Source organism: Antennarius striatus, chromosome 9, assembly GCF_040054535.1.
Source record: "Antennarius striatus isolate MH-2024 chromosome 9, ASM4005453v1, whole genome shotgun sequence".
Lineage (NCBI taxonomy): Eukaryota > Metazoa > Chordata > Actinopteri > Lophiiformes > Antennariidae > Antennarius > Antennarius striatus.
The window spans coordinates 24,367,279-24,382,500 of record NC_090784.1 but is presented as its reverse complement, the minus strand read 5'-3'; the positions used below and the strand labels follow the sequence as shown (position 1 = coordinate 24,382,500).

Sequence of the window (15,222 nt, the reverse complement as noted above, 5' to 3'; positions counted from 1 at the left end):
CAAAGCGTCATTCAGAAACTGCTGACTCATCACTGAGAAACTGCTGTGTCATCGACCACAAAGTGCTGACTCATGGTCAGTTCAGTTCCACAGCCCCGAGGGCTCAGAACACCTGAACCAGGTGTGAAGGGGGACCGGAGCCCGGGTCCACCTGAAACAGCAGGAGAAGATGAGTAGGGGGGGTTAGGGTAGGGGTCAGGGGTCAGGGTTGGCCTTTAGGGAGCGCTCACCTCGGTGTACATGGGGGGAGGAGGGAAGCGTGCCTCAGGGGCCCTCATGAAGAGCCCCCCCTCGTCGTCCTCGTCGTCCATGTCGTGCAGCAGGGGGGTGTGGGCGCCGCCCCCCCTCAGGTGTGGGGGGATGTTGGTGTAGCTGGGGGGGGACGAGGGGAGGGAGGCCCAGCTGCTGAGGGACGTGGCCTGGCTGCTCACGCTGCCCGACCGGCTGCCGACGCCCACCGGGGCGGAGCCAATGACCAGTGGCAGCTCCAGGGTCAGCTTGTCGCTGCCGGGGATGCGCAGGTAGATCTGGAGGCGGGGCCACAGCAGTTAGCATCTCAGCTAGCACACAGGAAGTAATACTGAACAAAGCCAGCCCTAGAAGCGTCTCATGTTAGCGCCTATGCTAAGCTACGCTCTGATGGGGCGGGGCTCCGACGGGGCGGGGCTCCGACGGATGAGAAGCCATTACTGCAGCCCGACAGCTCAAACCAGGAAACGCCCTGTCGATCGCTGAATATTGCTAAGATTAACTGGCTAACATTAGCACGTGTACAGCCAAAAAGGTAGCTAACATTAGCATATCTGCAGCCAAAGTTATAGCTAGCATTAGCACAACTACAGCCAATAATGTAGCTAACATTAGCATGTCTGCAGGCAGTGTTGTGTCCTTTTATTCAACACTTAGCTAGCCACAACTACATCTATACTTCCTTAGCATCATGCTAACTAGAAGCTAACACAGGCAGTACAACATCAGGAACTGCAGCATTCAGTCGCTACGGTAACATGACAGACAGGAAGTGGCGCTGGACTCACCCTGAGGGCATAGTCCACCCTGATGATGTCACAGCTGAGGAGGGAGGGGCGTAGGCGGGGCACCCTGAGGCTCCTCCCCTGCCACATGTCACACATCCCGGAGATGATGGGGTCTCCTCGGACCGCCGTCAGCTTCTGACGCACCTCCTGAAGTGACACAAACATCTCAGCACCGCCGTGCCTCGCCGGAACAGGAAGTCCCTCCCCCCCGGTCCTACCTTGGTGCGTCCATCGGCGACGTAGGTGTGCGTGGCGACGATAGCGGCCTTCGGCACCACGATGCGCGAGCAGCTGTTCTCGAACTTGGCGTTGATGCTGATGTCGTCGCCCTGGCAGAAGCCCTTCCTGTTGATGCGTGCGCTGATGGACACCTGGCCGTCAGGGATCAGCATGCAGGTGAGCTTCCTGTGCGCGGAGGCGGCGGCCGGCGCCTGACGGACGACAGAAAGTCAAGTTATTGATGAGCTGATCACAGGTGATCAATAATCAATCAGCAGCAGGTTTAACTTCATGCATCTATCACACAGGAAGTGAGGTCGTCAGCAGGACGGTGGCAGGCTGACTTCCTGTTGCCGTACCAGCAGGTCAGGGCGGTTCACGTCCAACTGCTCCTCCACCTCGAACTCCCTCTCAACCTGCAAAGCATGCTGGGAAGGCCTGTCCAGCACCGCGCGCACGTAGTAGCGCACGTAGCCGAACTTTCCTTTGTAGGACGACACCAGACGCCTGAGGGCGGAGCACAGGTCAGAGGTCACAAAGTTCAGTGGTAACAGAGGTCAGGGGTCACAGAGGTCAGAGGTCGGGATCTTACCCAGCGGCAGGAAGCTCGAAGCCGAACTGGAAGCTGTAGGTTTTTCCAGGCTGCAGCAGGAAGCAGCCGTCTGGATCTGAGGGCAGAGAGCGTTAGTGAGCCGGTGGCTGTCCCGTCGCCATGACAACGACTTGTCAGGTCAAGGGTCAGGGTTGAACTTTGCCACTCCACAAGAAAGTCATGAGACCAAATCTAAAGGGTTTCAGACCAAACGACCTGAAGTCACCTGTCGTTAACCCCACCCCATAATTTTACAAAAGCCGACATCAGCAACAATTACATTCTCAGGTTCATTTATTATTATTATATTGTTCTATTATTATTACATTTATTACATATTTCTATCATTACTACTATATTATTGTTATATTGTTGTTAATACTTATATCATTACTGTTGTCATTAACTTCAGCAGAACCCGTTACTTTAGTTATTACTTTAGTTATTACTATACTCGTGATGTTATTATAACAATAACAAAAACAGGTCTGGTACCGGACCCCCCCGGACCCTACCTGCCGGCAGCGCCTCCTCCAGCCGCAGCGGCTCCTCGTACCTCAGGTACTCCACCTCCTGACTGCGGCTCCTGCGGCTCCGGCCGCGGTGATCCACGCGGGCGCAGCCGGCCGCGGTGACCCTGAGGCCGGCCAGCCTGCAGGGCTGAGCCGCCTCCAGCTGCACGGAGCCCGCCAGCTTGTCCCCGCCGCCGTAGAACGACCTGCCGGGATCGGAGAAGAGCAGCCGGAAGACCGTCGGCTTGTTGCCCCGGGACAGAACCATGACGGTACCGGGACCGGTGCTGGGGGGTGGAGGACCCTAATGATAGTCGGTAAAGTTAACGCGAGGAGGCCCGGTAGGTTCAGAACCGACCCGGTGTTTGTGTTCCGGTAAATAGTCTGAGGGGCTTTTATACCGGGAGGGGGGCTGGGGGCCGCTCCAACACCGGCCTGCATGTGAGCCGGGTGTGGACACACGCGGCCCGCAGGATGGAGCTCCCTGATTGGCTAGCTCACCCAAACAGCTGAGCTCCTCCAATCAGAATGTAGAGCGGGCGCGTGGTCGGCTCATGGGTGGGGGGCGTGGCCTGGGGCGACAGCGGAGTCATCAGAGTGAGAATAGAAACAGATCGAAGGTCCAGGATTGGACAATAAAAACACACTATTAATAAATGTTCTGTCCCAGTCAGACTCCTGCTAGCGTTAGCTTCAGCCAGTCAGACTCCTGCTAGCGTTAGCTTCAGCCAGTCAGACTCCTGCTAGCGTTAGCTTCAGCCAGTCAGACTCCTGCTAGCGTTAGCTTCAGCCAGTCAGACTCCTGCTAGCGTTAGCTTCAGCCAGTCAGACTCCTGCTAGCGTTAGCTTCAGCCAGTCAGACTCCTGCTAGCGTTAGCTTCAGCCAGTCAGACTCCTGCTAGCGTTAGCTTCAGCCAGTCAGACTCCTGCTAGCGTTAGCTTCAGCCAGTCAGACTCCTGCTAGCGTTAGCCTCAGGCCCCGCCCACACGATGACAGATTTTTTTGAAAACGCAAATTTTTAAAAAACGCATTGAAAACGATTCGCGTCCACACGACTGTTTTCAAAAAAACCTCCGTCCACACGTGAACGCAGCAGTGCGTTTTGAAGACGGCTGTAAGCGTGTCAAACCATGTGGTGGCAGCATTGAGTCAAGTTTTATCCAATAGGAATCCTCCGTGTTTTGTTGTCACAACACACGGGCCCATAAATATGACGTCACAGCAGTTTTCGTCACAGGAAAGACGTCAGCGTTTTTAAAAAGTTGCGGATAAACCGTCCCCACAACAACGCAGACCCAGAGTTTTTAAAAAATCCACCTCGGCCAGCGATTTAAAAAAAACGCTTTCAAAAAATCCGTCATCGTGTGGACGGGGCCTTAGTCCGTCAGCAACCCTGTTAGCGTTAGCTTCAGTCCGTCATCAACCCTGTTAGCGTTAGCTTCAGTCAGTCAGCAACCCTGTTAGCGTTAGCTTCAGTCCGTCAGCAACCCTGTTAGCGTTAGCTTCAGTCCGTCAGCAACCCTGTCAGCGTTAGCTTCAGTCCGTCAGCAACCCTGTTAGCGTTAGCTTCAGTCAGTCAGACTCCAGTTAGCGTTAGCCTCAGTCCGACAGCAACCCTGTTAGCATTAGCCTCAGACCATCAGCAACCCCGTTAGCGTTAGCCTCAGTGCGTCAGCGACCCTTTTAGCGTTAGCTTCAGTCCGTCAGCGACCCCGTTAGCATTAGCTTCAGTCCGTTGGGGAGCAATCTGACACTGCCCGTTAGCGTTACCCTCGGTCTGTCAACATGAAACTCTGACCACACCTGTTAAGTGATTTAGCTATATTAGCTACAGTAGTAGAAGCTACAGTAGTAGTTGCTACCACTGTAGCTTCTACTACTGTAGCTATATTACCAGCAGTAGCAACTAAAGAAGCTACAGTACTAGTACCTGGTTTAGTAGCAACTGTAGCTACAGTAGAGTAGTCATACAGTAGTAGCATAGCTCTAGCTGTAGTAGCTGTAGTTACAATAGTAGCATTAGCTCTAGCTGTAGTAGCTGTAGTTACAATAGTAGCATTAGCTCTAGCTGTAGTAGCTGTAGTTACAATAGTAGCATTAGCTCTAGCTGTAGTAGCTGTAGTTACAATAGTAGCATTAGCTCTAGCTGTAGTAGCTGTAGTTACAATAGTAGCATTAGCTCTAGCTGTAGTAGCTGTAGTTACAATAGTAGCATTAGCTCTAGCTGTAGTAGCTGTAGTTACAATAGTAGCATTAGCTCTAGCTGTAGTAGCTGTAGTTACAATAGTAGCATTAGCTGTAGCTGTAGTAGCTGTAGTTACAATAGTAGCATTAGCTCTAGCTGTAGTAGCTGTAGTTACAATAGTAGCATTAGCTCTAGCTGTAGTAGCTGTAGTTACAATAGTAGCATTAGCTCTAGCTGTAGTAGCTGTAGTTACAATAGTAGCATTAGCTCTAGCTGTAGTAGCTGTAGTTACAATAGTAGCATTAGCTGTAGCTGTAGTAGCTGTAGTTACAATAGTAGCATTAGCTCTAGCTGTAGTAGCTGTAGTTACAATAGTAGCATTAGCTCTAGCTGTAGTAGCTGTAGTTACAATAGTAGCATTAGCTCTAGCTGTAGTAGCTGTAGTTACAATAGTAGCATTAGCTCTAGCTGTAGCTACTGAAGCTCTACCTGCCCCCCCCCCCCAATAAAATGTCTTCATGTTTGATGCTAACATGACAGAACGGACGCTTCTGAAGCCTCCATGTTCCCATAGAAACAGGACAGGTGAGGAACGCCCAGGTGTCACCATGGCAACAGGTTTATTAGTGCAGCAGATCAAACGGTTGTTCGTTGTGGGTTCTGTTCAGCGGCTCCGATCACAAATCAAACTGTACAACAAAACAAACTGGTCTTCAACCAGCCTGCAGGCTCCAGTAGTCAGGGTCCTTGCTGGGCCCCCGGGCCCTGCTGGGCCATGAAGGATCCAAGAGTCCATTAAGGTGAAGGCCAACCACCGGTTTGAGCCGGCCCTGCAAAAAGTAGCTGCTACGTTCAAACCAAACAAAAAGTAAATGACCAGAGTCCAGATGGAACCAGAGTCCAGATGGAACCAGAGTCCAGATGGAACCAGAGTCCAGGAGGAACCAGAGTCCAGATGGAACCAGAGTCCAGGTGGAACCAGAGTCCAGGAGGAACCAGAGTCCAGATGGAACCAGAGTCCAGGAGGAACCAGAGTCCAGGAGGAACCAGAGTCCAGATGGAACCAGAGTCCAGATGGAACCAGAGTCCAGGAGGAACCAGAGTCCAGGTGGAACCAGAGTCCAGGAGGAACCAGAGTCCAGATGGAACCAGAGTCCAGGAGGAACCAGAGTCCAGGAAGAACCAGAGTCCAGGTGGAACCAGAGTCCAGGTGGAACCAGAGTCCAGGAGGAACCAGAGTCCAGATGGAACCAGAGTCCAGGAGGAACCAGAGTCCAGATGGAACCAGAGTCCAGGTGGAACCAGAGTCCAGGAGGAACCAGAGTCCAGGAGGAACCAGAGTCCAGATGGAACCAGAGTCCAGATGGAACCAGAGTCCAGGAGGAACCAGAGTCCAGGTGGAACCAGAGTCCAGGAGGAACCAGAGTCCAGATGGAACCAGAGTCCAGGAGGAACCAGAGTCCAGGAGGAACCAGAGTCCAGATGGAACCAGAGTCCAGATGGAACCAGAGTCCAGGAGGAACCAGAGTCCAGGTGGAACCAGAGTCCAGGAGGAACCAGAGTCCAGATGGAACCAGAGTCCAGGAGGAACCAGAGTCCAGGAAGAACCAGAGTCCAGGTGGAACCAGAGTCCAGGTGGAACCAGAGCCCAGGAAAAAACAGAGTCCAGGTTGAACCAGAGTCCAGGAGGAACCAGAGTCTAGAAGGAACCAGAGTCCAGGAAGAACCAAAGTCCAGGAGGTACCAGAGTCCAGGTGGAAACAGAGTCCAGGAGGAACCAGAATCCAGGTGGAACCAGAGTCCAGGAAGAAGCAGAACCAGTTCTAAGGTGAAACAAAACCTGGATCCTGAATTCTCCGTCTGCAGTCTCATCCGATATAAATAAATACATTTCTGTACAGAGGTCAAAGGTTATCAGCCGACAGGTTTCTGAAGTCCCTGACAACCTTTGACCTTGTGGGTCCATCTGGTCAGGTGATCATCATCCGTTCAAAGTCTCATCGAAGCTGCAGGAACACAAGAGGCGGGTTGAGTGTGGACTGACCAGTACAACAAGTAGAACCAGAACCAGAAGAACCGATAGAACCAGAACCAGTAGAACAGGAACCAGAACCAGCAGAACCAATAGAACCAGAACCAGTAGAACAGGAACCAGCACTGGGCCTTACTGGCGGATGGCGTCTGGGATCTGCAGCCGGTCCGTGGGGATGACCCGGGTCAGCTCCTGCAGGCTCCGGATGAACCGGATCTTCTTGCTGAACTTCTCGCTGGAGGCCACAGACAGGTTAGCATCGCGTCCGGGGGGAGGGGCTAGCAGGGGGGCGGGGCGGGGGCGTGTCCTCGTGAAGGAGTCTACATATATTGCAGCCTGACTGCTGCAGGACGTTAGCGTCCTGCTAACAAGCTAATTAGCAAACGCTGCTCTGGGTGTGTGTGTGTGTTTGTGTGTGTGTGTGTGTGTGTGTGTACCTGATGAAGGGTTTGATCACCGTGACGACGGCTCTGATGTACCAGGCGGGGTGGACCACCAGCAGACCCTTCAGGTCCTTCTTCAGCCTGGACAGGCAGACAGGAACTCGTCACAAAACCCCCAGAATCCTCCTGGTCAACGAGCCCCGCCTACCTCCTGTCGATGGACAAGTAGCAGCGGTGCAGCCATCTGATGGGCGGGACTTTGCTCCTGGGCGCCATCGCACACAGGTAGACCAGCAGGTAGTTCTCCGAGACCATCAGGTCCAACGTCCCCAAGATGTACCTGTTAGAGGGCAACGCAATGCATGATGGGACCATGAATGACTCAACACGCCACCTGCTGCTGTGGAGGCAAGTTGCTCCACAGGAAGTGATGGCGGTCCTGTGTTTGGGCCCCGCCCACCTGAACAGGTTGTCCATGATGTACTCGTAGTTCTCCACTGAGTTCTCCGGCAGGTAGCAGGAGGTGAACAGGATGATGGCGTTCATCTCGTCTCCATAGTAACCTGACGACCAATCACCAACAGTGATTACCATCAAATCATAAACTGGAACCCCAGCAGCCCCGGCGGTGACCCCTGACCTCCGTGGGACAGGACCTGCAGGTAGGGCTCCACCACGCTCATGTTGACCTGGTACTCGTGTCCGGAGATGCAGAAGCGCCTCCAGCGGCGCCCCCTGCTGTCCACCTGGTCCAGCTCCATCAGCCCCTCCGAGCGCTCGGACGAGCGCCTGGCCGCCGTGCGGGCCCCACCCCTCGCCATCCGGGGGAGGTCATCTGCCAGACAGGTCAGAGGTCGTCATCTGATCCCCGTGGCGACGACTCCGTCCCGGTAGGTCAGGAGGTTGCCGCGGTAACAGCGGGCCGGCGCTTACCCTCCCATTCCAGCTCGTGCAGGCTGTCCGGTAAGGTGCCCGTCTCGCTGCCGGACGGCGTCTCCAGGGCCTCCAGGTTGATATCCAGGGACGCCGCCTCGTCGGGCGTGGCTGACAGGGCGGCGAAGCCGTCGCTGCTCGGGTCCTGGGAGTCTCTGCCGCTCAGCGTCAGGCTGAGGGACGGCGCCGCCAGACGCTTCTTAGCCCCGCCTCCGGAAGAGCCTGACAGGGCCAGGCTGGTGGGCGGGGCTGAATCACCTGCAGGCTGCAGGACGTCTGGACAGGTGTCAGCGTCCTCCACACCCCCACCGTCCTCTGGGAGGGGCCTGATGAGAAACACGGGAACCTATCAGGAGCAGCTGAAGCAACACACACCTGACCAGGAAGCCACGCCCCCTTCGAGTCCAGTCTGAACTGGTCTGAGCTGGTCTCCAGAGTCTGGACTGGGAGACATGATGATCTGTAGTCCTACCACTACCTACTACTACTAGTAGTACTATCCTCAATACAACTACTACCAGTAGTACTAATGCCAGTACTAGTCATAGTACACCTGGTGTACTTGTTATTACACCTGGTGACATCACCTGTTACTACCCTCAGGCATTGATCATGTGATCGGGTTCAATCTGAGCTGCTGTTTCTCTCTGATGATCAAACTGTGAATCTGAAAGGTCAAAGGTCAAAGGTGAGGTGAGACCTGGGGAAGCCGTCGTCCTGCCACTCCTCCCTCAGCTCCATGTCCTGGAAGCTGGTTGGACTGGACGAGCCAATGGGAGCCCTGAAGGGACACGACCAGCAGGACGTGAGGAACCGCCCACCAGACAAACAAACAAACACAAACAAACAAATACACACACACACTGCTGGTCTGACAGGTTATAACCGTCACACCTGAACCAGACAGGCTCCGCCCCTCTGAGGCTGATCCACCTGAGCGGGGGGGGGGCGGGGCTCCATTGTTCCTCTGTGGTGACTCACGCGTGCGGTCAGGTAACCACACCCGTGTGCCCGTGTTCAGGTTACACGTGACCGATCAGGTGTGGCAGCCGGCGCTCGGACACGGGTGGAGCGCCGGGGCGGAGCCTCCTGAGGTGGGGGAGGGACCTGGTGACCGCTCAGGGCTTGCACTCTGAATAAAACTTTATTGACCCACGACAAACTGACATCAGCATCCAAACTGATGGAGCTGGTCACAACAGCAGCTCGGGGGAAACAAACAAATACACAATAAACAAACAAACAAATAAACATACAACAGCAGCTCCTAATAACATTATGGATTAACAACATGACGTAGAACCTTCATGGATCGTCAGCACAGGAGGTTCTGGTGGTCCTTGGAGGTTCTGATCAGGTCAGGTGGACCCGACCAGGAACGCCACGGATACCAGGACGTCTGAAAACCCTGTCGCCATAGCAACGATCCACAGCCTCCTGTTGGACAACCTGAACGATGGATGATGGGGTCGATTTCCATTCGGACCGCTTCACTGAGGCACATCGATTCAGTTCCCACGCAACAGGAAGTCAGCAGACATCACTTCCTGCTCTCCAGACGCTGAACGCATCAGAGCGATGCCGTCCGCAGAAACAGCGCCAACACACTCTGACTTCCTCTCTCTGAACAAGAAGCTGATAGAAACACACACACACTGGGATGTGTGTGTGTGTGTGTGTGTGTGTGTTCTGGAACTCACCTGTCCTCTGTGTCCGTGTGTCCGGCAGCAGAGCTCATGATGTCACAGTGATGTCACGGCGTCGTCTGACCAGCATGTGTGAGCTGGACGTGTGAGTCCTCCTCCGTCGGCGGTTCCTCTCTGACTCAATGTGACTCCCCCCCACCTCCCCAACCCTCCCCAACCCTCCCCCGACAGGTTTGGCTGCATTTCACAGGTGCGCTCACCTGATTGGTCAATGCTCACCTGCGCTCACCTGTGCTCACAGGTGAGGCGGGTCAGCTTTGCCATGACGTTATGAATATTAACCAATCAGCTGCTGGGGGCGGGGCTAGCAGCTGATTCCTGTAAATTTCAAACAGATCATGATCAGAATGTCATCTGAGTTCCTTGTTTTGAATTTAAGAAATTCATTCCAGGAAAAAGAATTCTTTTTTTTAATGTTAAAAGTTTTATTTTTGTATAAGTTTAAATCTGGATGAATGTGAGACTCAGTTTAATTTGTTGATTCTAACTTTGTTCATTTCGTTCTTCTGAATTCTTGTGACTCTAAAATTTAAAGAAATAGATTTACTGCAAAGCACATTAAAATAGCGATGACATCATTGAGATATTGATGACATCATTAAACTACAGATGACATCATTGAAATAGTGATGACATCAGTAGTCGTGTCCATGAGGTCACATGTCAATGAGGGAGGAGTCTCTGCATCAGCAGCAGTCATTGGTGCAGGTGGATGAAAATGTGATGTCAGAGTCACTAGACACAGAGTGTGTGTGTGTGTGTGTGTGTGTGTGTGTGTGTGTGTGTGTGTGTGTGTGTGTGTGTGTGTGTGTGTGTGTGTGTGTGTGTGTGTGTGTGTGTGTGTGTGTGTGTGTGTGTGTGTAACCAGTGACCTCTGGTGGATCTGACCCTGGAGCTAGCTATAATGCTACAGCCACACGCTGCTTTAATTATAAAATAACACAGTGATTATTATTATTATCACTATTATTATTATTGATTATCAACAACTTCTTTGTTTTTATTGTTTGGAGTGATCATGTCAATCAGCGGGGGGTGGCGCTCTTCACATCTTATCAACAAACTGATGATGATGATGATCCAATGCTCAGTAACTATGGCAACAAGCTGCTCCCCTGTCACTGATTGGACGAAATCATGACCATTATGAGTCCAGATCAGGGTTAACCAGACATAGTTAACCAGTTAACCAGATTAAGTTAACCAGTTAACCAGACTCAGTTAACAAGACTTGGTTAACAAATTAACCACTTAGTTAACGAGTTAACCAGACTTAGTTAACCAGTTAACTGAGTGAATAGAGTCAATAAAAGACATTTAAGTTAAATAAAATGGGAAAAAACATTAAACTCAAATAAAAATTTCAAAACTTTATTTCAACACTGTTTTGTGTTTTTGTTGAACTTTTATGAAAGTTTCCGATTGTCTCATTTTAAATATCCTGTGATGTTGGAGATATTATGTTGTGACATCACAGCCCCTCACAGTGACATCACTGCCCTGCAATGACATCACAGCTCCCTGCAGTGACATCACTGCCCCCTGCAGTGACATCACTGCCCCCTGCAGTGACATCACAGTGTCAGAATGAAGTCAGGAAATCCTTATTTTACATTTTATTTTGAAGGGCTGGCGTCCTGCGGATGTCCCGCCTCGTGTGATCACCAGTCCTCTCTGCGGTACCTTCGTCATCCGTCGGATGGTCTTCGGATCCGTCTTGATGACTGACAGTTGAGAGGTCAGAGGTCACTTCCCTCGCCTGTCGGCCATCTTGCTGAACTTGTCCTCCAGGTCCTGAGCGCTGATGTGGGGCAGCCCATCATCCAGAGGACACCCCTCCACCAGACTGTTCATCGGGGTGGGAGGAACCCGAGACTCCTCCTCCTCTTCCTCCTCCCTGTCGCCTAGGCGACCATCTACTCTCTCCCTCAGGAAGTCTTTAACAAGGGGGAGGAGCTTCTTCCGGGATGCCAGAGAGTTTCCTTCAGGGGAACAAACAAATTCTTATTCTGTGTTTCTGCTGAGTCAGCAGCTTCTGAGGGGGAGGAGCTTACCTTGCTGATAGGCTGTGAGGTGAGGATAGGGGCTGCTGATTGGACGGAGGTCAAGAGCGGGGCTATGGGCGTGTTCCAGGTAGAGGCCCACCTGTGGAGAAACAAAATCTCAGTTGTCATGGCAACAGCTGTGAGTGCAGTGTTGACGCAGTGCCATGATCATGTGACCATTTTACCTCCTTCCTCAAGGTGGCGCTGCGGCTGAACACAGCGAGCTCTCTGATTGGCTCTTGGTCCTCAGTGAAGGAAATGGTCATCAGCAGCAGCAGCTCGAAGCCAAACTTCAAACAGAAAGCTGAGAGCTCCGCCCCCAACTCCGCCCTCTGCAGGAAGTCCTGGTCCAACCACACAACACATCATTACCCAGAATGCCTTGTGTTCTGATTAGAAGGATGCAGACTCTAAAGGTGTAGTAGTGTGTAGTAGGTGTAGTAGGTGTAGTAGTGTGTAGCAGGTGTAGTAGTGTGTAGTAGTGTGTAGTAGGTGTAGTAGTGTGTAGCAGGTGTAGTAGTGTGTAGTAGTGTGTAGTAGGTGTAGTAGGTGTAGTAGTATGTAGCAGGTGTAGTAGTGTGTAGTAGTGTGTAGCAGGTGTAGTAGTGTGTAGTGTGTAGCAGGTGTAGTAGTGTGTAGTAGGTGTAGTAGTGTGTAGTAATGTGTAGCAGGTGTAGTAGTGTGTAGTAGGTGTAGTAGTGTGTAGTAATGTGTAGCAGGTGTAGTAGTGTGTAGTAGGTGTAGTAGTGTGTAGTAGTGTGTAGCAGGTGTAGTAGTGTGTAGTAGGTGTAGTAGTGTGTAGTAGTGTGTAGCAGGTGTAGTAGTTGTAATAGTGTGTAACAAGTGTAGTACTGTGTAGTTGGTGTAGTACCCTGGACTGACCTCTAGAGGGACGTACAGAACAGAGACGGTTGTGTTCACGTCTCCTGAAACGGACTTCATGTCCTTCAACAGCATCTGTTCCGTGTTCAGACCTGAGGACAAAGTTCATTCTGTCAATACATCAGACCCCGCCCCCAAAGAACCTCTGAGCCAATCAAAGCAGACTCAGACAGCAACTGACCTGAGACGTCAAACTTGGCTTGGCTCAGCCTCTGGAAGAGAGCGCCCCTCGGTGGAAGAGCAGGGAAGCGTCGCTCCAACGCCTCCACGACCTCAGTGTCCCGAGGGGTCACTTTTCCCGCTGAGGGCGCCATGTTGACGCAGTCCAGCACCACGGCGCCTAGAGCCAGCACACAGCACATATTACACGTAGTACACAAGTACACGCAGTATTTATAGCGTACACATCAGTGTTTACCGTAGAGCAGCTGAGCCACCTGCTGATCCAAGACTTCTGGACCTTTTTGGATGATATGTTCTGTTACCAGGGTCGCACAGGAACCCACCATCTCCACGGTAACAGGGCAGGAAGGGGAGGGCTCTCTCTCCAGCAGGTGGTGGTCGATCACTTCAACTACCGCCCCCTCAAGGCTGCTGTCGGAACTGCAGGACAATTAGAGGCTGATGAGATGTGTTCCTCCTGGTTACTGGTAAAGAGATATCCTGGTTACTAGTAACCAGGTAGTCAAGAGACTAACTAAGTAGTCAAGAGTAACCAGGTAATCAAAAGACTACCCAGTTACTAGTCAAGAGACTACCTGGTTACTAGTCAAGAGACTACCTGGTTACCAGTCTAGAAACTACCTGGGTACTGCTCAAGAGATTACCTGGTTACTAGTGCAGACACTACCTGGTTACTGGTCAGGACACTACGTGGTTACCGGTCAAGAGATTACCTGGTTATTAACCAAGAGTTTACCTTGCTACTAGTCACACTAGCTGGTTGCTAGTCTAGAAACTACCTGGTTACTGATCAAGACACTAGCTGGTTGCTAGTGAAGATAGTACCTAGTTACTAGTCAGGAGACTACCTGGTTACTAGTCATGTTTCCTGGCAGGTGGACAATGTGGTCAGTAGATGATACCTCCTGACCCTGTGATTGGTGGAGTCATTGTCATGGTGACCTAGTGGGTGTGGTCAACGATGCCCATCTAGTTTGAAGCTACCTGGGCAGGAGGTTGTGGTCGACCAGCGTCAGCCGCAGGCGACCCCCCCGCTGCAGGGCCCTGAGGTCCAGCTGGTCTCTGAACAGCAGCAGGTCTGGAGACACGCCGGTCTGTCTGAGCAGGAAGACGTTATCGGACCGCAGCACCAGGTCCGCCTGACGGATGTTCATCAGTGGGACGACCACCATGTCGCTCTGGACGGTCTGACGGACACAAACACCTTCAGACCTGCTGTTGGGCGGCTGTGGCCCAACAGCAGCTGAGGGGCGGGCTCACCTTGGAGAGGAAGTAGGCGTAGACCAGTGAACACACCATTGAGTCCACGTCACAGGCTTCATTCCCCAGAACCACATGGAACCCTGGGCCGCCCTGATCCCGGTCCCCCTGCAGAAGGTCAGCCAATCAAACAGGTCGGTAACACGAGAACCAGGAAGTGATCAGAAGAGAACAAAGGGAAATAAAAGAGGAGAACAGACGGAGACCCAGTGGGGGGGTCCAGGTGTTTACCCCAGTGGGGGAGGGGGCAGGTGTTTAACGTAGTGTGTGTGTGTGTGTGTTGGTGGGGGGGGGGGGTTTACTTGACATTTCAACCCATTTAAATTTTTAGATGTTCGAAATCTTCACTTCCGGCAGCTGAACTCAATCAAACACACTTTTGTTTCTAAGAAGCTTTTCATGTTTTTAATCTCGGAGCGGAAGTTTATTTTGGCTCACCGGAAGTCTCGATTAGCAGCTGTGTGTTTACCTTCCGTGAACGTAGTCATGCTAATTCGGCTCGATGTAACATGCTAGCTGAGCGGAGAAGCGCGTTACCTTCACGGCCCGTCGGCAGCTCGACAGGAAGTCCTCCATCTTCTGCTAGCACGTGAGGCTGCTAATAGCAGCTAGCTAGCGGCGAGCTAACCGCTCCGAACGGCAGACAGCAGCTCCCCGACCGGCGGGCTGTCAGCGACACGCCGCTACCGAGAACGATCGCATGACCGTCCGGTCGGTCCGTCGGTCCCGCGCTGGGTGAAAGGTCAAGATGTGTTCAGGGACGCAGTAACCGTCGGAATTTAGAAAATTCCGATCGATTTTTTCGGGGCAATGTAAAATAAAACCAAATTTGAATGTTTTACTCCCAAAAGTTGTTCGCATCGCACGTCAGTCTGTTAGTTTGTGTGTTAAATAAAGTAGGATGACCAACCTCATAACCACAATCGAACTAGTTACGTTTTCTGATGAGGTTTGGTTGTTTTCCTGCCGGACCACAAGCTCTAATACTAGAAAGTCCCATTTCCATGAACACAGCATGGACCTCTAGAGGAATGGAACTCTGGGTAATGGAGTTGTCAGAAGAGAAGAGGATTCAAAGGACAGGGCTAGATGGAGGAAATTGATTCGCTGTGGCGACCCCTGAAGGGAAAAGCCGAAAGGAAAAGAAGAAGTAATGGAGTTGTCACCTCCATCTGTGCGTTCAGCCATCAAACGTCATAACGTCACCAATTACTGATTTAGGATCATATTAAAATACGCTACCAAATGTTAG

The 15,222-nt window shown here is 52.0% G+C and overlaps 4 protein-coding genes across 5 annotated transcripts in view; 1 reads left to right on the top strand and 3 right to left on the bottom strand.

Moving 5' to 3' along the window:
* The window catches only part of LOC137600950 (thioredoxin-interacting protein-like), a 3,274-nt gene extending 89 nt beyond the window's left edge, over positions 1-3,185 (bottom strand). The window contains exons 1-7 of the mRNA XM_068322875.1: positions 2,364-3,185; positions 1,849-1,924; positions 1,616-1,763; positions 1,256-1,468; positions 1,038-1,184; positions 231-527; positions 1-151 (exon numbers count right to left, since the gene is read on the bottom strand). The exon at positions 1-151 is cut by the window's left edge and continues 89 nt beyond it. Of these exons, the coding sequence (XP_068178976.1) occupies positions 104-151; positions 231-527; positions 1,038-1,184; positions 1,256-1,468; positions 1,616-1,763; positions 1,849-1,924; positions 2,364-2,628 (1,194 nt within the window). The 5' untranslated portion in view covers positions 2,629-3,185 and the 3' untranslated portion in view covers positions 1-103. The remainder of the gene's footprint in view (positions 152-230; positions 528-1,037; positions 1,185-1,255; positions 1,469-1,615; positions 1,764-1,848; positions 1,925-2,363) is intronic.
* Positions 3,186-5,450: 2,265 nt separating this feature from the next.
* Positions 5,451-6,431, top strand: LOC137601519 (uncharacterized protein FLJ40521). The gene has a single exon (XM_068323723.1). The coding sequence runs from the start codon at positions 5,451-5,453 to the stop codon at positions 6,429-6,431; it is 981 nt and encodes a 326-aa protein (XP_068179824.1).
* Positions 6,412-9,710, bottom strand: bnipl (BCL2 interacting protein like). 2 transcript variants are annotated; one of them, XM_068322879.1, is made up of 9 exons: positions 9,595-9,710; positions 8,595-8,675; positions 7,895-8,220; positions 7,602-7,796; positions 7,422-7,524; positions 7,170-7,301; positions 7,016-7,102; positions 6,715-6,813; positions 6,412-6,552 (listed from the first exon to the last, which is right to left on the bottom strand). In XM_068322879.1, exons 1-9 carry the CDS (start codon positions 9,630-9,632, stop codon positions 6,528-6,530), a joined length of 1,086 nt encoding a protein of 361 aa, XP_068178980.1. In that variant the 5' UTR covers positions 9,633-9,710; the 3' UTR covers positions 6,412-6,527. The 2 variants fall into 2 exon arrangements, with proteins under 2 accessions (XP_068178980.1, XP_068178981.1); XM_068322880.1 differs by lacking the exon at positions 8,595-8,675 and having other exon boundaries at positions 9,595-9,707.
* A 1,245-nt stretch (positions 9,711-10,955) lies between these two features.
* On the bottom strand, positions 10,956-14,721 carry prune (prune exopolyphosphatase). The gene is made up of 9 exons (XM_068324614.1): positions 14,508-14,721; positions 13,971-14,078; positions 13,695-13,897; positions 12,946-13,130; positions 12,709-12,867; positions 12,528-12,619; positions 11,831-11,989; positions 11,655-11,745; positions 10,956-11,582 (listed from the first exon to the last, which is right to left on the bottom strand). Exons 1-9 carry the CDS (start codon positions 14,544-14,546, stop codon positions 11,347-11,349), a joined length of 1,272 nt encoding a protein of 423 aa, XP_068180715.1. The 5' UTR covers positions 14,547-14,721; the 3' UTR covers positions 10,956-11,346.
* Positions 14,722-15,222: the final 501 nt, after the last annotated feature.